The sequence below is a fragment of the Archocentrus centrarchus genome, chromosome 7 (assembly GCF_007364275.1).
Source record: "Archocentrus centrarchus isolate MPI-CPG fArcCen1 chromosome 7, fArcCen1, whole genome shotgun sequence".
NCBI lineage: Eukaryota > Metazoa > Chordata > Actinopteri > Cichliformes > Cichlidae > Archocentrus > Archocentrus centrarchus.
The window spans coordinates 24,634,919-24,660,025 of record NC_044352.1 but is presented as its reverse complement, the minus strand read 5'-3'; the positions used below and the strand labels follow the sequence as shown (position 1 = coordinate 24,660,025).

The window sequence follows — 25,107 nt, the reverse complement described above, 5'->3', positions numbered from 1 at the left end:
ATGGAAGAAAAACAGAACAATAAAGAACCTACACAGACAACTCGTAACGATCTCCATTATTGCAGCAGCATTTCCAGTTAGCCACCTGTTTTGCTGCTGTCGTCTCAACGAATATCTGAGCTGAAAATTCATCTTGAGCTCTTTGGCGTGTTGGTGGTGTTTCATTTTATGACACAACTCATGCCATTAGCGAGCACGCACTCCTCTTTAGCTTTGAGTCATTTATTGCTCTCCTACCATTAGACAGTAGAAGGAGCATCAACAGATGAGACAGTTGGATAATTGCTGAACAAAGCGTAAAGATAAAACAAAGAGATTGTAAAAAGGTGTAACTAAAATTCAACAGCTTTAGTGGTATTTGTCACTTAGCTGTATTAGCCATACTTGTGCTGTTGCCACTTTGAAGGTGCAATAAAGCTTTGTTTGAAGGAGAAACATTTTAAGAAACTTTTTTTTAAATGTTGTTTTAACTGTAATATAGCTACACCACATTACTACTACTACTACTACTACCACTACTACTACTACTAACTGTACTGACATAAATGCCTTATTGCATTAGGTAAAGGTACATAAAGAATAAAAATATTCACTATACTGAAGAAACTCATTATTTATGAAGCTAAAATGATCAATATAACAGCTTTATATGAAAAACCTACAGTTTATACAGTGACTGCTTTTAATTCACAGAAGACAATCTAAAGAACTAAACAGGATTATACAAACAAACAAACAAACAAACAAACATTAAGCGCAGTATTGAAGAAAAGTTTGGGTCATCATTCTAACCTTTTTTACTAGTGATCATGGTGGTATTGATTGCTTTGTACATGATGTACAGATGATGCATTTTAGCTTTAACAAATTGGATGCATATAAGCTAAGTTAATATCTAATGTAAATTAGCAACAAAAAGCAGCAAATGAGTTACATGACAAGCTATGGACAGTTTACGATTCTCTAGACAATTATTTTCAAGTGTTATGCAAGTGTGAAGGAGAACTGTGAAGCAGGAGGAACTGGTTTCATTTAAAGGCAACCGATTCACAGGCTGTACTTACTCTTCATCTGTCTAAGTGCCCCTCCCTCCGCCTGAGAGGCAGAGTTATCTCCGCCTTGACGGAGCACACCATGGCAGGCAAGAAGAGAGGGGGAAAAAACAAAAGAAACAAAACAGAGAGAAATGGATGGAGAGCGAGCAGGTGAAATAAAGAACATGTAAACAGAAACGTATTAAAGGATTTAATGGTGAGAATGATGACTGGGCAATATAAGCAGAAGAGCGACGCTGGATTAAAAAATGACAGTTTTGAATCAAACAGCATTAATGTATTTATAATCACAAGATAAAAAAAAACTCATATTTTGTATCTTGTCACTCTTCATGTAATATCTGTTGGCTATGATTAAGAAGATTCTTTAAGCAAGGGACAAGCTGTTCGGTCAGTTTCTGGTTTGCATTTGTAGTCCACTTGTAGTTCTATTGACTAATCATGTAAGCAGGTAGTTATGTCTAAGATATCTAAGCAAGGAATGATGAATCTCAGCTACAAGAACTTGAAAACTGTATCTGTCATAGTTCAAATCATTTTTATTAATATACCACCAAATCACAGCAAACAGTTGCCTTGGCTTTATAAGGTAAAGACCCTACAATAATAGTTACATTTAGGAACTTCATATTCAAAACTTGCCAGGTGAAATTATAAGAAAGAATTTCTACAGTTAGAAGAGACAAAGGATTGATCAACATCACAACGAGGATAGATTTTTTTTCTAATCATGAATCTTAAAACACTTACTTATTTTAAGATTCCCCATTTTTAGGACTTAAAAAGCAACCTTACGCAACTGTTACAATTTCCCCGCAACTCGAGTAGCATGTGCACCGTCAGACTGCATCCAGGGCACTTAAGGAAATGGCTGAACACTAAACCAGTTCTCAGGGTAATGCTAGCTCAACATCATTAATTTATAATCTGTTGTTTAGGATACTAGGGTCAGCCTCAACTCATCTTTACCCAGGGTGATTACTTGGTGCCCATTAATACATCAGTCTCCGCTTTCTAGGAATAATAAAGTAGGAAGTAAAGAGGAGGGGAAAAAGTGTAAATAAAAGAAAAAAATGTTTGGTGCACTTACTTCCTGATGATGAAGATGGGCGCCGCTGATTGCTGGGTGTGACATTGGCATTATTCTGGGGGGTTTGCATCTCTGGAGGCAGAGGGGGAGGTGGAGGGGGTGTTGGCATTGGATTGCTTGGGGGAAGAGGTGGCGGTGGAGGAGGTGGGGGTTGCGGGACAGATTCATTTGTAGTGCCATTTTCAGAGCTTTGGGCGGGATTGTCGGTAGGCTCCTCCAATAACACAGAACCCTGATCCAACAAAATAAGAAAATGTCACTCATTTTTGAACCACAGGTTTTGTCCTCAAAATTCCATTTTTCTGTCTGCTTAACTGGAAACACTACTTTATCTTGAACACTGAGAATTAAAATTGTGCCTACATTAATTATTTTTGCCTCCTCTAATTACATTTATTTGGATTCCTTTGGATGGGATCTGGTTTTGGCCACTGATTTTATTTTTGAGTTTTTTTGCTGTCTGCAAGTCAAAATTTTAGGTTATCTTGAAATGTTGACTTAATATCTCAAAATTAGGGTTACAGTTGGTCTGAGACATACTAACTCGAAATGCTGAGAAAATTAGCAAAAAATTTTTGAAATTTTCAGTTATCAAGTCAATATTTTTAGATCTTGAGACTTACAAATAGCAAAAAATTATCTTGCAAATAACCCCCCCAACAGAATGAATTAAATTCAAACCATCTGCTTTCTGAATCATATTTTTTTTTATTAAAATTGCTATGTTTTAAATTTTTTTTAAATTATCAACCAAAAACTAAATAGTGAAACTTAAACTAAAGTAAAACTTGCCCATTTAAATTCCTGTGAAGGTGAGACAGCTTTAAATTCTTGCACAGAGGCAGCTGACGGGGCCAGATGTACACGGCCCGATTAGAGATGTCCTCCCTCAGCTTCCGGCTGTTGTTAATCAACTCATAACCACACAATACCCTTTTGCTAGTAACAGCTAATATGACATAATCTCAAGGGGGAAAAGTCTGAGGGGAAAACAGCCATCTGTCACCGCCCTGCCCCCACCCCATGCATGTGTCTGACACACTCTGAAAGTGTGCCGTACCTCTAATGGAGGCAAATTAATAGACCATGACATTTAACTCGACCCCACCCCTCTTTTATTCCTCAGACGCGTGCTTGTCATTGTTGCCGCCTTTACTTTTCAAACCTCCCCAGAGAGTTGGAAGGGGGATGGCCATGTCCAGATGGGTCTTGGCAGCACGTGCCGCTTCCGCTGATTAGCCAGTCCATCTGCTATGGTTCTGCTGAGACCAGGAGGGGCCCCACTGAGGCCTTAATTGGCTCAATGAGGATTATAACCCATGTCACCCAAAACACCCCCACCCCTGATACCCATGAGATTATAAGAACACCTCTCTAGGGATGCTGGTGAGAGTCTGCCAGATTCTATTCATTCAGCTGCCTGTGAAGGTATGTGGCAAGAAGCACACAGTTTTACCTTAAATACTGGGGATGACATGCAGTCGCAAACAGAAATTTTCTTTTGGGCACCCATGAATACTGTTGTGTAAGCACTAACCAAGGAAATAAATAACGCCTACATTAATAAAAAGCATTTCATTACAATCTACAAACTGACCAGGAAGAATAAACTATAACTAACAAATAAGTGATTCAGAGGGATTTTCATTTCTGGGTCCTTTCATTGGTGACTTCCTTGTCAGTTTACACAGAGGGTTGGAGAATCAAAAGACAATGTAAATAAGGGGTAATTTGGATCAGGTGGCAAACAAAAGCTCAGGAGGATGCAACATTATGTAACATGCTGAGTGGCAACGCTTAGGCAAATAGTGCAGCCAGTTTTGTAACCGAATGCATCATCAGCTAGTTAAACCTCAGACTGGAATGACCTTATAAGGAGTTAGAAAAGGAAAAAGGAGAAAAGGCGTCCTCATAGCACAACCAAGGCACAGCATATTAACCCACTACTAACCCTACATCCATCAGAATTCCAGCTCATGTACTAACTTCCAACGTCACAATTTGCAATGACAGAATTATAGCAGAATAAAATAATATAATCAAAAAGTTAATACATTTATGATCACATCAGAATTAGTTAATGAACTGTTAGTTATCTATTTTTGAGAGATAACTTTCTAGTGGATGTCACATGACTGGCTGCAAACACACAATATTTCTGTATTATACACACTAATGAACTGCCTTGTGTTAAAACTATTTCCGTGTTTCCAGGATGAGAACAACAAACACACTGAACGATATATTTTCATTTCAACCATATACAGTTTTCATAAATAGCAGAGATCGGTCTCACCTCCTCGTTGGGTGCCATGATTTTGCTCCCACAGGGCTCAGCTGTGTCACTACCCAGGGTCTTGTAGTAGTCCCCAGTGCTGGGCTGCTTGCTGAAGCTCCTTGACTTCCTGTTTGAATCCACACGGCGCAATTTGTCGTGGCTCTCTCCAAGAGTCAACTGATTAAAAGATTCCAGCAGAAAGAAGAAATATAATTAGCTCTAAATTTCGATAACTGACTTTCACATGAGTGATTAATGTTCACTCACATGAGTTTTTTTGGGTTTGTTTTACAGCTCATGTAAAAACAGTGAGGGAAATTTTTAAGTCTAAAATGACTGTTACCAATGAACAATGGCAAGAATGGTAAATCATTAATGTTGAATAATTGTTTTTATGACTTATTATGATCAGTGCTTTGGGAGTGAACTTGTCATTCTGTGACACTGTGTCCAACATCTTTACCAGCCTGTATTGCCAGATTAGCCTTCTTGTGTGACCAAAGTGGCTTTATTTGATTAACAGAACAAGGCCTTAATTTGGTTCAAGGATAACATAGACATTGATTTTTCATGCAAAATCTACTGATCCAAAGAACATAATGGTTCACATGCAGCATCAGTGTAAGGGAGACCCTTCCTTAAGAGCAGAGTGAGAGAACCTTTAACTATGCATTTTCACTTTCTACCCAACAACTGGAGCTGTAAAGGCAGGATATCAAAGCTGTCAGTCTGAGAGTCTTTACCGTCTACTTGGTGTTAAAAGAAACTGTCCGTAGGTTAAAGTGTACATGAGAGTTACTGGGTTACCGGACAGTAGCAATGGATGCGATCACCTTGCATTATGGCGAACATGCTTTTCCAGTCTGTCCATGGGAAGATTTTACTAATGCAAAATGCCTCAAATTTGCATTTAGTACTCAACTAAAATCAAACTTCATTAATACTTTATAAATTTTAAATAATCAGTTTGTCAAAAAAAAAATGTGTACTACAAAATGATTTGTGTAGAGATAGAAAACAAAGCATCTTTTTACTGTTTAACTTCCAAAATGAACCTTGAAAGCTTTCAGCTACAAGTGTGGGAAAGTTGTCAAAGCAAAACATACGATTACTTTGCCTTTCAAATTCAGGGCTAGGCAACAGACTTGTGGTAATTTACATTGCAATGCGTGCATTGGTCACGACTTCACACAAAATCCACACAAGAGCACAGTGTTAACATAACCAGTAATTGACAGCTGACCCCTGACCTCTTCTCCTCTGTGGTGTCATGTTCTGAGTTTTTATAAGCCTATTTAACTTTGTTGACTCATGTCGGCTGTCACAGAAATGGTCCCTGAGCACTCATCAAGTGGGAGAGTAATGTGAGCTAGGGAGTGCTACAAATGGTTTGTCATCCTCCAGGGAGGAGGGTCAACAATAGCAAATGTACAAAGCATTATAGCCGCCCCTCCCCCATCAGTCACAGAGATGTACGCACACAGGCAGCTTTTCTTCCCATTATATAGATCTATCTCTCAGCATAAAGTCATATGTTTTATATACACGCACGCACGCACACACATCCACAGCCATGCAGATAGATAGATAGATAGATAGATAGATAGATAGATAGATAGATAGATAGATAGATAGATAGATAGATAGATAGATAGATAGATAGATAGATAGATAGATAGATAGATAGATAGATAGATAGATAGATAGATAGATAGATAGATAGGCTAACACAACTTGAAAATGTTAAGCACATTTGCATGCAGCCTTGTGAATGCCTCTGATCACACACAGCCTTATTAAAATATGCTGACATCCTCTAAAAGTTAAAAGCACACCACTAAAATAACATTTTAAAAAGCAAAGTGTATAATTTACGCATGACTTTATATGCAACACATTCATTAGTCAATCATACAACAGCTCCAGAACCTGGAGAGAAGTCAAAATATGAGAAACCATTTATGGCATCTTTTTTTCTTTGTGCTTTCTTCGACAGCACTTTTTCCAAATGCAAAAAGCCTTCCTGTCCACACCTTACCTTAGCGCTAAGAATTCTCTCATATAGCTCTCCTCCAATACAGACAGTCTCATCCACAAAACCCAAGAGAGCAAAGAGAGTAGCTGTCACCAGATCCAGAGCTTCACCTCCTCTCTGCTCAGTGCTACGCCTGTCACTCTACCTGCCCTCTCACTTTACCTGCAGGCCTCATCAATAACCTATTGGGCCAGCCAGAGTGCTGGCAGTGATGTCACTACTAACCTGTAGACCAACCAATCCTAAACTCTGCCCGTTTTCTCTTATGCAAAGCACCAACACCCATGTGTTTGCCTGACTGTGGTCACTTGCATGCAAATCTCTCAGGCTTTAGGATTATGAGAATATTCTAGCTTTCAGAGCCCCAGAATTAGCAGCAAAAATCTCACGTAAGTCTCACATAAATGTAAGTGAGAGTTCAAAGTCTAAGTTTTTCTGGAAGGACTGTGGAAGGCAAATGTAAAAGGCAAATGTAAAACATTAAATTAAAGCAAATGGAGACAAATGAGTAGAAGCACGCAGCATCAGAGAAAGCCAGTCACACTTTTCTCCATATTCACTTCAAACTGCCCTTAATGGGTTTCCTGCACCCTCAGTAAATTATTCCTAAGCTTTTAAAATATGTTTTCTGCACATCAAGTTCCAATACGTGATTGTGAAATGTTACTCTTCACTGTTGCAAGGTAGGTTGCTTTTCTCTCATGTATATAGCACACAGTGATCTTATTTGTGCTTTCAATTGTTAATTGTTACTGATGGCACACCCTGGGAAGGTCACCTGGGTACAAAGAAGGGAGGGAGGGGTGGGGGTACTAATTAAAAGCCCCACATGGCTGATGGCACATGCACATAGACACAAATGCACACAGAGCTCACCATGGAGAAAATATATGGTGAAAAGACACTCTCACTAACTGTGGACATGATACCCGGAACAACAACTGACTTTGCATAGAAGACCTATACACACAGCCCCTGTATGAACAACTGATTTTTTTTTTATTTAGGCAGCCAGCTCTGCTGCTTCCTGACATTTTCACAGTATTTCTGCTTTTAAAGATTAACTGGCTGAATCAGAGCTGCTTTGACAGTTACTGTGCAAGATAAACAATATTTCAAACAATATTTTTTTCTTGCAAAAATGGATGCAAAGCAAAAAAAAAAAGAAAAACAAAATACAGCGCATATATTGTTTGTGGTGTCCTAGAACAGCTCCTTTAGATTTCAATTAGAATTACATCTACGCAACCAGCTTTTAATACTTTGCAACAGCACTAAACCACCAAAAGCAGTGCCGACACTAATGTTGATGCCAGTCCTAATGGCTGCCCCTTGTCAGCTCTTTAAACATTTTTGAGTGATCTGTGGCCAGATTAATTACTGGCATTAAGATCAAACCCATCACAACCACCATTATGTGTGCGTCAAACCAGAGCCCTGCCACGGTAATGAGCATCTTCTTCACCCTCGTTAGCAATGCTAACACAATAACATCATTGTGGGTATCCAGACAAGGCACATTGTTTCATAAGAGTTATAGCTCCACTGATTAGGCACAAGGGAAAATAGCAACTAATGGCCAGTTTATCCCAAACAGCCTGTTCCTTCTGTTTCTTTAGTACTGTTCACACTGTGTCACTTTTGGTGTTTTCCCAAAATTAAAGATATATGAAGTTTGACTAAAGTAAAGGGAGCCTGTTTAAGCTACTATTTGCCAACCATCTCAACAAGATGTGTGCTGTGCATCAATCTCATAAACTAAATACATGGAATTCCTGTGCTGCTATCTGTTAGTCTTTCAATTCAATTAATTTCAATTCAATTTTATTTATATAGTACCAAATCACAACAAACAGTCGCCTCAAGGCGCTTTGTATTGTGGGTAAAGACCCTACAATAATACAGAGAAAACCCAACAGTCAAAACGACCCCCTATGAGCAGCACATGACGACAGTGGGAAGGAAAAACTCCCTTTTAACAGGAAGAAACCTCCAGCAGAACCAGGCTCAGGGAGGGGCAGTCATCTGCCGCAACCGGTTGGGCTGAGGGGAAAGAAAAAAGACATGCTGTGGAAGAGAGCCAGAGACTAATAACAATTAATGATTAAATGCAGAGTGGAGTATAAACAAAGTTAATAAGGTGGATGAAAAGAAACAGTGCATTATGGGAACCCCCCAGCAGCCTAGGCCTATAGCAGCATAACTAAGGGGTGGTCACCTGATCCAGCCCTAACTATAGGCTTTATCATAAAGGAAAGTTTTAAGCCTAATCTTAAAAATAGAGAGGGTGTCTGTCTCCCGAATCAAGCTGGAAGCTGGTTCCACAGAAGAGGGGCCTGAAAGCTGAAGGCTCTGCCTCCCATTCTACTCTTAAGTATCCTACGAACCACAAGTAAGCCAGCAGTCTGACAGCGAAGTGCTCACTTGGAGTGATATGGTACTATAAGTTTTTTGAGATAAGATGGGGCCTGATTATTCAAGACCTTGTATGTGAGGAGAAGTATTTTAAATACTATTCTAGATTTAACAGGGAGCCAATGAAGAGAGTCTTGTGTTATAAATAATCCAGGTTGTGAAACCCTAGAGATCACTGCACAAACAGTGATCTAAATAAATGCAGTTTTCTGTACGATTTTCCTCTAGGTGAGGAAATATTTGCACAACCTCATGACTCTACCTACAAATAGCTTTTCTTGAGCTTACCGGCGCCTCCTTTTTTCTGGATTTGTTATCCACACGCCGCAAGTTGCTTTTGACCTTAAGGAACTCAGCTCCTGATGGCTCCTGAGGAGGCTGTGGGGCCGGGTAGCTTGGGGGCGGAGGGGGTGCTGGAGGAGACTGCGGGGGAGGCGGTGGCGGAAAGCATGGTGGTGGTGGTGGCGGAAACTTGGAGGCTGCGTCATCAGGTACCTCGTTCTTCTTGGGCGTATCAGAGCCGATGTCTGGGTTTAGCATATCCATGTATGCCTGCATGTCTGAAATGGCTGTCTCTGAAGCACCTGTGACAATGACAGCTTGTTACAGGAAGACAAACATGGTGTTCTGCTATTTTTAATTTAAAAAATGGATGGGTGACATTTTTCCTCCAGTTCCAATTCTAATGACCCAACTGAAAGATGAATAAGAAAACGTGAATGTCACACTATTGAAGTCTACCTCTCCATCTGAAACAAGCTGTCTGCACACAGACCACTAGGGTGCAGCACCAGTATGGCACCTTTGACATCACACAAAAGGAAACAAACTGCTGCATGTTGTTACCTGAACTTTGCTGACTACATTATAATTGCTGAAATGCCATATTTGAAATATAATCATCCAGGGGTCTATGGCTAAAGACAAGCTAGCAAGGCTTTCATGCAATATTCTGTTTATGATCTGATTATAAATATAATTAACTGTCCAGCTCATCAGCCTTTGATATTTTAAATTGTTTGAAAAATATACAAATGCTATCCTCAGTGTGTAAAGAGCAGCAAACCTGTGTGTGCAACTGTGCTGAGCTGAGCAGGTGGGCCTCGTAACGCTGTTAAGCTGCTCCTCTTCTCCCCAGTGCTGGACTGACTGGAGTTGGCTGAGTCGTAGTTGGACAGGGAGCTGGATGGTGAACCGATGTCAAAGTGTGCTGCCTGGGTGGAAGGAGGCATGGTGGTGTTTGGGGATGAGAGGCCAGAGTCTGGCTGCTTGTACTCAAGGTCTGTCGAGGGATCCCGGGACAAAACACGGTGCTCCACGCTCTGTGAGAGGGTACGTTTTATGAACACAAGTGTCATTTAATTTGTTCTGTTGAGCTGTCTACTATGTGGATATCATTTTCACACTACTAAAAAGCAGCAAAAAACATTCATGCAGTAATTAATTATTAATTGCTCATTAATAAAACACATCCAGTTCATTAATTCTTAGATCTAGAAAGATACAGGGTCATTATACCAGGCTCATAAATTGGCTCTTATATCAATCTGCGTGTTCATTCATCAGTTCTTAAATCTCACTGCTTCTCAGTCTCTGGTGACTTAAACAATGAGAACAGCATTATAAGAACACTAATGAAACATCTCATAGCTGGTGAGAAAGGCGCTGGAGATTTCTTGTTTTTCCCAGGACGCAGGACTCAATTGGCTGAATGTGCCTCAAAGGAAAGCGCCCAAGAAGGGAGAAATATGTTGCTAATGCCAAAGGAGCTGTGTGAGGAAGAATTATTCCCCCGGCCACTCAGGAACTTCAGAGGGTTAAGGCCATGGAGACCACTGTGTGTCAGGTAGCTTGACTAATTAGCTGAGAAAAACTGAAGTCTGTCAGGGGAGGCTGGTTCAGTGACACCTGAATGTTATTGAAATGTTTGTGTTATTTTATTTTTTTATTACAATTGTGTTTTGTTTCAAGCTAAAGGAATCATTTTATGCAAAACATAAAAAACATTTTTATGTAGTCACTACATAAAAATTCATGCACATTAAGTTTTTTTCTGTCTAGAACAAATCTTGCATATTTTCTTTAGAAATGAAAGCGCAGAGCTCCCACTGGACTAATTCATGTTTTAAAAATAATCAAACTAAAAAAACATCCAATGTCCCAAAGTTGAGAAGTTAAGAATGATCTCTTTTATGCAATCACTCAAATTTTACAAGTATTGTTGCACATAAGGCAGTGGTTACTACACCCTTATTGGTCTAGGGATGATTCTGATGGGAGTCACTGCTCTAAACGGTTGAAGGTCAGTGGGATTTTAAAGGAGATAAAACCATCATCACCATAGAAAACTAGATGTTCAACAGTAAATATCAACATTACAGTAAAGTGAGTAACACTGTGGAATAACTGCAAAGAGGAAATGAAAACCTGTTTGTCACTGCACAAGTTTACACAAAACAAAAATATCTATCTATCTATCTATCTATCTATCTATCTATCTATCTATCTATCTATCTATCTATCTATCTATCTATCTATCTATCTATCTATCTATCTATCTATCTATCTATCTATCTATCTATCTGCATAATTTTGTCACATGTCAACCTTCCTTGACTAGCATGAAATTATGAAATTATTATGTTGTAATTTTTACATTTTCTTACACAGAATTTAAAATTTATTTACAACCCCCCACCCCCCAATAAAAATAAATAAATAAATAAATAAATAAAATAAAAAATGGCACTGTTAACAGGGAAGTCATGCAGAAAGACATGTGGGACACAACTCTTACCATGTTCTCCACAGTGCGCAGATACTTGGCACACTGGGAGTGGCCGTTGTATTCGGCCAGGTCTGCTGCGGTGAAGCCATCCTGGTCCCTTATGCCCAGATCCACTCCATTAACTACAAGGATCTGACAGCACTGGAAGGAATTGACAGTGTTTGTGAAAGAGATGTCACTGCTTAAACTCAGCTTCAATTAATGATGACAAAAACAATTTACACAAAAACTCTGTGATGGACACTGCGTGTAAAAAACTGTATTTTTGTCCAGTGTGCACTGCAACAGAGCAGTAAAACATCTTAAAAGAGATAGAGCATATAACTTGCTAAAGCACTCATCTCATTATCTCAAAAAAATCATATTTATCAGACCACAATATAAAATATTAAAAATATACACTTGTTTTAGTTATTGCTGTACTCTTTCTGTGATGTAAAATGTTGCCTGATTCTTCCTTTATCATCTAATTCACAGCTACAAACCTGCCCCCAAATTAATTTAAGAGAAAATTTATTATCCTACCTAAAAGCACAATAGTTTCTGTAGTGGTGTTATGCACCTTTTCATTGATCCTCTCTTTGTTAACATAGATTTTTCTCTATCTCAAAAAGTGTGTCTGTTTCAAAATTTAAAAAGTCTGCATTTAAAAAGCTTTCTGCCAAGCAACAGCTGAAGCTGGAATAAGCTTCTTGTTCTCAGACTGAGCAGCCTTTGTTCTGCCATATTGACTTGCGTTTCTGTGAGCTTCTTACAACTGTTTTCTCCACTCTGATCAATTTCTAGTTCTTTTTAAAAACACGTTTGATGAAATGCACATAATCAGGAAAGACATACAGATTTCTCAATACACTTCAGTACATTAAACTGCCTGACCATACCTGGATACAGCAAAGTTGTTAGTCAAAGTAGTAGGTTGGAGTGGTATTGAAAACCATAAACTAGATTCATTCAAAACAGATGGTTGCAAAACTCACTATTGGTGTGTAAGCAGCAAGAATCACAACATAACTAGAGAATGTATTTGAATATTGTTTACTGTGTTGTTGCTGTTATGTCTGCTTATGATATTTCCGGTGCTGCTATTACTGAAGGAAGGGGACAGGAAAGGTGACAAGAACACCTAAATTCTCCCACGAGAGCCATTTTGTTGAACTTCTACTATATATATATATATATATATATAAAATTTTAGAAATAAGCTTCATGTGCCCAGAGGCTTTTTCTTTTTTTTTTACTAAAACACAAATAATTTTGAACCTTCTAACTGCTTCATGGAATTAAATCTTTCTGTTATGACTAAGATATGTTGTTTTCTCCGTCCATACTGGTACAATGCTAGAAAGAGCCACTTTTTGCATGCATTCTGCTGCTGTGTTGATCCTACTCTGACTGTGCTCAGTGTTACCATAAAACATGACACACACCTCTAGTTCGCCGTTCTCTGCAGCATCATGAAGGGGGGTCCCTCCCCAGCTGTCAGTGACGATCTCCCCGCCATGCAGCAGCAGCCAGCTGAGAACCTTTGCATGGCCACGACTGGCTGCAAAGTGCATGGCCGTGGCTCCGTCACCATCCCTGTCTGTCAGGCTGATCTCTGTGAAACTCATCTACAGGAGAGGAGATGGACAGTGGTACTCAGAGTAATCACAAAGATTTCAACTGCTTTTGGTGCAAAGTTTGTGACTCCAATAGTAAAAAGTGGCTTTGGCACATTTTTTTTTAAAACAAATTATGGAGTAAAATCTTAGTCAAGAGTCAAATCACGATGCAACAATGTTCTGCTGGTGTTGTCTACAGTGTCACTATAGTTCAACGTACCAGCCAGACAATGACAGTGTTGTGGCCCATCTGGGCAGCAGCATGCAGAGGTGTCATCCCGTCACTGGCTCTGATGTTCGGATCCGCTCCACAATCTTTGACCAGGTATTGGACAACCTCCAGATGGCCCTCCTGGCAGGCCAGGTAGAGTGGTGTGGCACCATTTTTAGTTTGGAAGTTGACAAAGCTTTAGGAAAGTGAAACAGTAAAGTAAATAAAATAAAAAACAAACAAAAAAAACAAACCATACTTCTGCATAAACGGAAAAAAAAAATCCAAATTGGTGATAATATAGACATGTTTTCTCTTTCAATGTTAAGGTTTTAAAAACTATTTCTGGTCTGTACCAGGTTCTAAAATGATTTAAATCAACCACAAAAGAGCAACAACACTCGATGATCAGTTAATCAAGTGCATTCAATCAGCACCACCTGGCTGCTACATCTTAATTCCTATGGAAGCAGTAAGGGTGTACTTTGTTTTCCGTAGGTCATAATTGGCTAATTTAAATAGTTAAAAAAAAAAAATTTAATTTGTATTTTTTTCTGATGCTGCCAACAGTTGTGTTTATACCTGTTAATTTTATTTCAGTTGTCACAAAGGCAACAACAGCAACAAAAAATCTCTTTGTAGCAATTCTGACAAAAGATGGCAGTCGTCATACTGAAGAGAAGAAACCTGGCTATGTCTGTGCCTTACAAGATGATGAGTGCAAAGTGCATACTATTTGCCAGCCAAAACATTACCTGCTTCCTGTGTAGACAGAGCACTTTATGAAAATAACCTGTAACAACACAAGCCTTTTTCACATGTAAGCAGTATTGTTATATTAATCTAATAAAGTGAACGTGTGAATGTAGGCTAAAGTTAACACTTAGATGTGACAGGAAAAGCTACACTTGTCAGCATCAACATGCAACTATTTTGAGAGCAGACAGCAGTGATGCCCAGTCAAATCCTGCTCACCTTTATTACCCTTAGCCCCACCTTCAATGCAAAACCTCATCTGATGCTTGTATCCCTTCTTGTCCCAGATCTTTATACTGTAGTCACAGCGGGAGGTCAGGGAGTGAACAAACACATCTCCACTAAATCCTATAAGGTAGTGCTTTATTTGGACTCTGACAAATGAGCAAGGAGTCTGTTAAGAGGATTACCACTCCACTGGCTTTACCTGACTTGCTTTGTGCTCGTCCAACAGTGCAAGCAGGAAAGACAAACTGAGTGGCTACAGAGGAACAGGACTGCAGTAAACTGAGAGGCAGGGCTTAAGTGGATGCTTGGTTCCTATAGACTCAAACACAAACCTGTCGTGCTTTCCCTTAAAGGGATTTGCCTCACTTAACGCTACATACAGATGACAATCGGTCAGGTCCTATTCTGAGAGAGAAAAAGTACATGCTAAGTCATAGCTTTGCCTTTGAGGAACAAACAAAAAAGGAGGCCTTATTGGGCGACTGCAAGAAAGGTTCCCAGGAGAAAAAAATACATACTAAATAATTAAAAATAAGAAAGGGAAGTAATCTGCATTCCTGTCATCAGGAGGTGGGCAGTCAAATTATTTATTCATGAGTGTAACTAAAGTGGGTACAATTTTATCTGCACACAGAGGCCTGTGTGAAAGAAAAATGTATATTTACCATTAACCATAACTGTAAACTTGATGGACAGCCCACTAACAAAGCACACACTCCTTTTGTACAACTCTTCAAAGTGAAGAGGCTTGAATACTCTCTACCAAAGAAGCAGGGAACCGGTGTAGATTTCAAAGGACTAAGAAAGTGCTTAGCCTTCTGTGACAACACAGCTAGCAAATGGCACAAGGGACGCTACCTCGTCAGCCACTCATGCACATGGTAACAAAGACTGAGGTTATCTTCATTACTAGTAAAGTAATTGATGTCACACTAATGGCCTTCTTTCTTGATAAGGGCTTGTTACCTGCTCATTTTTCCTATCTGAATAATGAAGAACATTGTGTGCAAATGTACAGGCTTTATTTAGCTTCACAATTTCACAATGGAAATCCAACAGCACAATACTGAGCTAATCTTTTTTTTATACAAAGAAAGGAAACAAATATATAAAAAGTCGGGAACAAACATGGATATCTGATGTGGTTCTAAATGAAAGTGAAGCTGAATAAAGCATCATTTAATTACCTTCATGATAAAACGTATTTCTTGTTGAAACCTGCGAGAGAATATTTATTGATTGACTTTAAGAAATGCAGTGCCAAGACATGATCCTGATGACAGGTGTACGACTGTGGGCCCAAAAGAACCCTGATAAAGAAAGCTGAGGTTCAGGAGGTAGAGATGGTTGCTGCTGGTTTGATCTCCAACTGCAGCCTGCGAGTTGGAAGTGACACAGGACAAGATACTGAACCTGAAAATGATCCTGATTTATCATCAGTGACAGAAAAAGCACTGAGTGAAGTGCTTTGTGTGATCACTAAGACTAGAAAAGCACTACATAAATGCAGCTTTTACTTCAACTTGTACCAAGACATTATTAATAAGATTAAAACTGAAGAAAATAAGTGCAGCTCAGTCACAGGCTGAGTGAAAATCTCTCCTGGCCTGTTTACCCTCTTTATATCTGATCATAATGCCAAATAGCATAATAATTCAACAAGTCAAAATTAAAAACTGAAACAGAAAAAGCACTTGTTGTGAGCTGCTACATTTGAGGCTGGCTGACATTATAACTAATAAGAAAACACTCTTAGAGTTCAGTAATCTTATTAAGCGCTGTGATGTATATAAATGTTTAAATTGGTTTTTATTTTCTGTCTGTACCTTTTCTTGCAGGGAGGATTTTCAGATACAGAAACACAAGATTATTTCTTTGAGGGACAGGAGAATCTCTGTAAATAGAAACTGGTTTCATCCTGGATTGTAATAACCATTGAAATCAATACCATTCCTGTTTCTACAGGGAACAGATCTGGGACATAACTTTCTTCTGCTGCGTGTTTCCAGAGGCGGTTCAGACGGTTAATTTTCTGGATTATCTAAATGCAGAGGTGTAACCTTTTCGACTCTATGTAGAAACTGTGGCATGACCAAAGATCTTAATCTGCACTAACTGATTGCATAACCTGTCTGTAGCCTCTCACGCTTGCTCCCTCTTTTGCCCGCTCACATTCATTCACTCTTTAGCGTACTTAAGCTATCAGCAGAGGTGCAGCACCAAAGGGTTTTTACTTTGGTTCACTGGGACAAAGGGGTGAACTGCCAATTTAGATGTGGCTTTTAAATCTAACAGGCACTCTGGAAGCTAAAATGCTAAAGTGTTCGGCGCCTGTGCGCCTGAACGATGATTAGTGATCGAACAATGGTGCTAATATTTTTTATGTATGTATGTATGTTCTTGCTGTCATGAGTTTTTCCATCATAAAATATTCAAATTTAAGCTGAATTTTTTTAATATGGATGAAAAACCAGAACCACAATTTTATCAAATAACCTTATAACCACCACATCAGTTTGCTGATAGTTTAACTACCCAAATTCTTTTGGAGACACTGCATACATCTAATAAACAGTGATTTGTAACTGACATTAGTCCTCAAGCTACACCTTTAAAGGTTTTTACAGTACAATGCATAAGTCTTGAGCCATTTCATTATAGTTTTCTAGGAACATGCAAGCTCAGTGTAGAAATTCATTGAAACACGTGTAGAAATATACAGAACATAAGGCATTAACAAGCTTGAAAGTCAGTGTTTGGTATGACCACCTTTATTCTTGAACACAGCCTGAACTCTCGCAGGCGGCTTTCTTATTCCTTTAAGTAGTCTTCAGAAATCGTTCTCCAGGCTTCTTGAAGGACATTCAAAGCTCTTCTTTGGATGTTTACTGCATTGACACTGTGTTTGGGATCATTGTCGTGTTGAAACATGAAGTTGCTGCCAGTCAGATTAAAATTGGTGCTTTGCTAAATTGTCTGTTATGCGTAGACACAACATTGATTCATCCATTGAGTTCGGTCCTGCTTTTATATTTGAATAATTCGTAGGTCAGATCAAACAAACAAATGAAAACATTCCTCTGAAAATGGTCAGGTACAAGGGCAGCACTGAGAGTCAGTGAAAAAGCAGCCAATGTCCAAGGAAAAACTTTGGAAGACCTTCAGAAAGCCTGAAAAACCATTGCTATTGGTTTATACAGATGAACAATGCTGCAAGAATAAAAAGACAGACCTCTTATTCTAATCAGTGCTGCTTGCTTCCTGGTGTCAGTAAACAGAGTGTTGCTCTCTGTAGCCACTTTCTCATTATGTACCATCATTAGGCTGTGATGATGTAACAGAGGGAGTCAGATTATCTCTGTGGTTTTTCAAGTAGAACAAACTCTGAGCTATCCAATTGCCTCTTAAAACTCATTACGACAAATTTGCAGCTTGTAATAAACCCAGAAGCAAGAATTTTATCTCTCAGCTGCAAATTTCTAATCTAAACAATGTGCGAGGCTGCTGCCGAGGAAGCAGCTCGTCTTTTCAGGTGGATTTGTTTTCCTCATTATCTTATCGCCACTTGGAGCCACTGTGTGTCACCGTGGAGATGGTGGTAAACAGCAACAGTGGGAGGGGTGGTGGAGAAGAGTGAATGAAGTCCAGCTATCAGGGAGCTAACATGTCCATGAGGCTCATTAAATTTTCAGAAGGTATGCACCCATCTGGGGTGCAAACACACAATATTGGAGGGGCAAAGCACAAGGTTCATGCCGGTTTAAGTCTCAAGTCAGTCCAATTCTAGAAAGGAGCTTGAATTAAAGACTGAGCCATAATTTATTTTTTATTTCTTTATGGCAGCATGATGTGATCATTATTGATTGTTGTTTGGATACAAGCACAGAGAATATCCTTTCACTGAGTAGTTAATATTTTCCTTTTTATAACTTTTATAACCAGTCAAGTAAGAATAGCACTAGTGATCCTAAAAGTAATAAACAAACCAAGCAACAGTCATGTGACTGAGCACCAAATCTATGTGTGCTGCTCTGAGATGTGTTAACTAACAGTTGTATGTGTTAAGCTAAATGCATCTAACAGTTATAAATAGAAAGGCTTAAAAAGTGTTACAGCATATCATACTTTTATTACAAAATGACGACTATTTTCTTTAAGTGTTCACCCCAGTGATTATGACCGCTTGTGAAGCTCACTGAGGAAATTGTGCAGCTGGCTACAAAAAACTGGAATGACATAAAAATTGAAAAGAGCTCCTCCCATCAAACTTAAATCCATCCATTCTCTTCCACTAAGCCATTTTCAGGGTCACGGGGGGGCTGGAGCCTATCCGAGCTGGGTACACACAAAGCAAGAGGCAGGGTACACCCTGTACAGGTCAACCAGCCTGTCGCAGACAACTATTCACACTCACATTCACACCTATGGGCAATTTAGAATCACCAATGAACCTAACCCTACTAACTGCATGTCTTTGGACTGTGGGAGGAAACCGGAGCACCAAGAGAGAACCCCACGCAGACATGGGGAGAACATGCAAACTCCACACAGAAAGGCCCAGGCCAAGGTAGATTCAAACCCAGACCTCCTTGCTGTGAGGCAACAGCGCTAACCATCGCGTCGTCCAAACTTAAATCTGTGTGACTATTATTTTTTTTTACTATTGCTATGTATAAAAAATGGAATCTGTTGTTGTTCCTGTTTATAAAGACTCTGTGTTGCTTTCTGTTGGATGGTGCTGCGTGGAACTCAATCAGCCAAATGTTATCTCTGGTATAGACGAGTCTGATTAGGAATGATATTCATTAAAAGGTAATGACACATGCACAGATGCACACATATCTTACAATGACTTGCCAATTAACTGCTGTGTAGCCTGGTGCTGTGTTTACAACTTGTAATGCTGCTTCTGTGCCTTTTTTACCACTGTGGGACTTACCTTATTAAATAAAGGCTAAATTAAAAAAAACACACAAGATAATGCTAGTTACATATTCTCAAATGTGAGGAGGTGCTGTTTTTCTTGGTCTTTCATTATTAATAAATGTAATATTTGGGGCTTCTGCATTGGTGTTTTATGAACCAATTGTTAACTGATTAACAAAGAAAATTACTGGCTGATTAATTAATTATAAAAACACTCGGTGAAACCTTACAGCTTACCAAATTTTCTAACATTTATGCAGTAAAACAGAAATATTAATGCCTGCATCCTTCCTGGCACAATTATTGAAAAAGCTTAAACTGCAACTATACAGACTTGCATCGGCATTATATGAGCTGTATTACATAATCAGCACATAAGTACTATAGTAATGTGCAGTATTTTGGGAATGTTAAACCACTAAGAGTTTGCTCTTAATTTTCAAAATGGGATTTGAGCATTTAGATTGTAGTAGGTAGCATTTAGTACCACATATATATATAAAAAAAAAAATCTAAGTCCAAGTTACTTCCCACCAGTGCCAAGTGGTGCATACTTATAAATTTTAAGTCTGAAATCTACTGTAACCTAATTCAGGCGGTCGCTACACATTACATTTAGTTTTACATTCTTAAACATTTGACTGCATAAGCAGTTAAGAACGTGGACTTCATTTTGTATACATATCACAGTTCATTTTGTAAAAGCATTTGCAGTCGCTGCTCAAAAGATCAACTGAAATCATACAAGTTACCAAATTAAATAACTATCAAACAACAGTAGAATGAAGATGAAATAATAAAGACAATATTATGTTGGTCTTACTTTGGGCTGTGCCCCAATAACAGTCGGAGGGAGGACAGGTCTCCCTTGGCAGCAGCATAGTGGACAGGTAGGGCACCTGTATCAGTGGAGGTTCCAGGGTCCACCTCACCACTCTTCAGCAGCCAATCAGTGATTTCATGGTGACTGAAGCGGGACGCAAGGTGGAGAACAGTGGCGCCAGAACTGTCCCTGTCCTGTAAAGCAAACAAATAAGGAACAAGCTGAACTAAAAACTCTTAGAATTCCACCTATTAATAAAACAGTTGTGACCAGTTGTCAGTCTTATTTTACATTTGAATACATTAATACACATTTTAATACATTAATAGACAGATTTTAATTCCTTGAAACCTGCATTAGTTTGCATTTGGAGTAAAAAAAAAAAAGTCAGTTAAGCAGGGTAACAACTGATACTTTGTTCTAAACCTTTGTACCGGCTACAGATTATATTGTGCTGTTTGCTGTTATGATTTCATAACACTTTCACACTTTACCACAGAAGCAGGTATATCAAGCACAGAATTGCACTCAGACCTACAGAACAATCGGCTTTATCAAGACATAGCCCAATAGCTAACACAGAAAACCTAAAAGAATTGCACTTGTGTGGCCTTTGAACAGATATATCACCTGTTAGCATCTTACTAACAAAGAAGCATAGGTCTGAGGTAGAGGTGTGCCTCAAACTAATGGTATTAGCATCAGATAGACTCATTATCACAGTTTAGTAACACAAACTGGAAGACACAATAGTTAAAGCTGGCATTACGCACTCAATATTCTGAACTGCAAGTGGTAACTGAGAAGTTTTACTAAATGCCAGCCAAGTATCTTATCAGTTCATTTGAAGGCGCTTTTTGTCACTTGATGATGGAGAGCTTATGACTTATGATTTTCAAATTTAGAATAAAAGACTACTGCAGGGTTGTAGGGCTGTGTTGTACTCAAGACAACTCAAGACTGACTCACTTTGTCGGTTCTCCTTTTACCTCAAATCAAGAAGATCAAAATAAATCACACCCAGGTGGATGAGTCAAAGCAAAGCTCATCATCATCATCATCATCATCATATTGATTAGGTATACTTCTAAATCTCAATTTCCTTTCAAGGGCACAAGTGATGCATATCTGTTTGTCTTATCCCTGTGGGAGATTGCTGACCTGCCCTGGGTGTACCATGCCTCTTACTGACTGCATTCTGGGATGACCTGGAATATTCAATATACTGCATATAAAAAAAAAAAATTAGGAAATATATAACAAGAATAACTTGTATGTGTTTATATGTTTATGTGTTTTAAACTGGGGTCACACTAAACTGTAAATCCAGCTGCTGGATATCTGTATTTCAGGAGAAATTATATATAATGCAGGGCTCAGCCTCAGGTTGAAAAGAATCATATCAACATAGAAGAAACTTTACGGGGTATACAGCTGTTTTAACATGGAGTGTACACATGTGTGGAATTAAATAGTAATTGGTAAATTAATTTAGTAATCCTCTTGAGGTTCAAATAAAGCAAAAATCTGTCCTGAGTTTTTCTTCACCATGGAAAGGATTTTGCACTGACCCACAATATTCCTGCTCCTGTGTTCCTGCTATATCTCATATCTACTGCTTTTTCCGCAAGCACCTGTTTTTTCTTAAAATTAAGTCTAATTTTTATTTTTGCCAGTTATCGTTGGTATCTCTTCTACAGATTTGTGCTTTTTGAGCCTTATTACGTTCTTTTTTGTGGCACTGTTGCCTCTTTACTGCTAATATGAACAGACAACTCCAACTGAGTCTAAATGCCAACTGCCTAGTCTCCATCAGCTCTGAGCCATGTGTGAGGCCTTGTGCGCATGAACACTAAAAAGGCACACACCCCAAACAGGCCTTTGACTATTGATGTAAACCTATACAAATCAAAGTTGAGATGTTACTTTAGTGTATTACTCAATATTTTATTCCAAATTGCACATGCTGAAGAGAAAATGAGTAACTCTCATATACATAGACTATGGACTGTTTTACTGTGTTGTAGTTTTTACTACGAGTTCTTTCTGGGTGAGAAAACATTGTGTGTACAAGCAGGAACAAAAAAAAAAGTCAGAGGGGTTAATAGGATTGAATCCATCATGTGAAGCTTTACCCATACAGCACCAAACATCCCCCTCATCATAATATCAAACTATGTATTTTTTGTGCCTTCTGTGAGTCACTGTTTGTACAGTATAGAAGATATTGCATTTGCAAGTCCAGTTTTGCATAGTTTATTACCATAGGAATATAACACAGCACTACAAAGTTGGTTTTACCCTGAAATTAAACACAAAAGTTTAATTTCACACCATTTCCAGTGCCCTATAGTTGATAGTATTTTATGTGTACTTACTTTTTCTGGTGTTTGATTTCTTTAACCATTTTATGTACAAGAGTGTTTGAATTTGTTGCCTTTCAGTGTCTGAACAAACCAATGCAATAACATTTTTCAGGCCCTTGTGAATGATTGAGGACCTTTTTTTTGGAAAGACACCAGTTTGGTTTTTCTGGTGAGATTGTGATGGTAAATGTGTTATTGTAGTTTTTTTTTTGCAGACAGTTGCCATCTTGGATGACGTTCTTCTTTTCTTAGCACAGCAAAGAACTGATCACAAGCCAAATTAAAAGCATTCTTGCTTTTACAGTCAAATGATGACATCAGGATTTCATTTAGAGCACATCAAATGACCAAGGTGCCTAAACAACATGTAAACCCCACAAAATGTTATGTTAACATAAAAGCTTAATGGTTACTTAAACTTTATTATTAATGAAAAACATTTTAATGTGTATGTTAAGGAAAACCATTTAGGTTTAAGGCACAAAACACTTTAAAAAATAGTTGCAATGTGCTACTTTAAGAAGATTTGATGGAAGAAGGGTCTGGTTTTCACAGATGAGAAATAAAATCCAGGTCAGATGAAGCAGAGTTAGGCTCCTAGACCGAGCCAAGTATAACTGTAGTAACTCACCTCTGGCCGACATCCACCCTGGGTCAGCAACCACTGTAGGCATGCCAGATTGCCGGTTGCTGCTGCGTCGTGCGCAGGGCTCGCCCCGTTGTTCGCCAGGCAGTTACCCGGCAATCCTGCCTCCTCCACCAAAAAACGCAGACAAGCTAACTTCCCCGCCCGGGCTGCGTGGTGGACGGGCGAAGCTCCCAGCACATCCTTGACTTCGCCGGTGAGCGTTTTTGCCGCTAATTGCACTTTCAGAGTCTGCACGTCCCCTTGCCTTGCGGCGAGTAGGGTCTTGTCGCCCTCCACCACCATGACTGCTGCAGATTGCACGACTCCTTCCTTTGATTGCCTCCGTCGACCCGATCACCGAGCGGACAGGGTCAGCGTTGTATTTATAAACGAGTGGATCATGTCAGTAGCCGGGTTAATTTGGGGGTGGGTGGGGTGCTCGGTTATCGCTCCATGGGTCTCCCCAAAGCGGTGTTCAAACGCAAGATACTCGCTCATGCGCTTTTAATGTGCGACAATTACATGCTGAAATAAAACTTCACATCCACCGACAAACTAACCTCTTTTCTAGGCTTTATCTGGCCCGACGCTGTAGCTCAGTAGGTTTCTGCTCTGCCTCCAACAGCATCCAGAACACCTGTTGCACAACTTGTGTTTTGGGTTACCAGCCGGTCTAAACTATCGTTCCCACCTCAAAGTCGTTTATTTACCCCTTTTGCTGCTGAATCATGTGCCCCAGGGAATATTCCGCTGTGTTTTCTTCCTATAGCAGATGGCGACATGGGACTCAGCGCCTGTTAAATAATCCATCAGGGGGAGGATCACTGAGCCTGTTACAGGTTGCTGCTTTCTGGAAATCGGCTCAGAAATTAAAGGAGCAGTACGGACATGCTACTTACTACTCAGGGTATACACAAATTATACAGTTGTGGTGAAGGTGGTGGTGGATGTCAGTCAAGAAAGACTCACAGCTAATGCAATGGACTTTTTGAAAACACGCCCAGTCGCGTTTGCAAACAGCATTAATTTTACATATGGCAGTGAAATCAGCATCACAGGACCTCTGCAGTTTGCACACTGTAGAGGTCCATCTGGTGGCCTGACGCAGAAGCGTTAACATAAAAAAAAAAATCGCGTTATTGTTCACCGTAATCTAGTCCTCTCAGTAGGCCTGTATTTATTTATGTTATGATCTTGAACAAAGATACTCCTTTTTTTCTGTACCAAGCCCATATGTGGCAAGTCGGTTCCTTACTAAGGTTAAAAAACTCAAATATATTGAAACACTAATCAAAGTTAATGTATAGACAGCACCTTCATATGTCGGTTACAACTGGCTGTACAGCATAAATGATGCACGGTGAAGAGTTGATCAAGTAATTTCTGAGGAATAAATAGGAATAAAATGATGGTGAAACAGGGTCATTCATGAAAAGTAGCCCAGCTGCTGACCGAGTGATCATTTATGCATTTTAATATATTTACTCCATGATGTGTGTTTCGGTGTTTGAATAGAACAGAATGCCTTTATTTGTCATTATACAAAATGTACAATGAGATTGGAGGGCCACTCCTGTTCAGTGCCACGCAGTAGATGTTTGGATGCCAAACATTAAATATAATAACTCAAATGAACATCCCCTTAACCAACCACAGCAAAAATGTTGCTTACAAGTTATCCAACAACTAATTAAGGCATACGGGACTGTTTTGCTAAAAATTTTATCGTTTACATTTTTGATGAAAGTACTTGGAAACTTTCATCATAATAAAACGTTTAGGGCACGATTGTAAATGCAATTTTATGAATGCACAGTTGTGGCATTACGCACAAGAATGTAATTGTGTCTTCCAGCGCTGTTTCTGTCCAGACATACACTATAGGTCATTTGTGAAAGAATGGGTCG

At 39.1% G+C, this 25,107-nt stretch overlaps 1 protein-coding gene across 4 annotated transcripts in view; it reads right to left on the bottom strand.

Moving 5' to 3' along the window:
• Positions 1-24,096, bottom strand: part of espn (espin) — a 40,223-nt gene extending 16,127 nt beyond the window's left edge. Inside the window, exons 1-10 of one of the 4 annotated variants that reach the window (XM_030733011.1) lie at positions 23,204-24,094; positions 20,207-20,400; positions 13,483-13,669; positions 13,089-13,271; positions 11,671-11,802; positions 9,940-10,195; positions 9,162-9,457; positions 4,442-4,600; positions 2,146-2,377; positions 1,065-1,118 (exon numbers count right to left, since the gene is read on the bottom strand). In XM_030733011.1, the coding sequence (XP_030588871.1) occupies positions 1,065-1,118; positions 2,146-2,377; positions 4,442-4,600; positions 9,162-9,457; positions 9,940-10,195; positions 11,671-11,802; positions 13,089-13,271; positions 13,483-13,669; positions 20,207-20,400; positions 23,204-23,503 (1,993 nt within the window). In that variant the 5' untranslated portion in view covers positions 23,504-24,094. Of the gene's footprint in view, positions 1-1,064; positions 1,119-2,145; positions 2,378-4,441; positions 4,601-9,161; positions 9,458-9,939; positions 10,196-11,670; positions 11,803-13,088; positions 13,272-13,482; positions 13,670-20,206; positions 20,401-23,203 lie in introns of all 4 variants that reach the window. The other 3 variants (XM_030733010.1, XM_030733013.1, XM_030733012.1) reach the window with 3 other exon arrangements.
• Between the last annotated feature and the right edge of the window lie 1,011 nt (positions 24,097-25,107).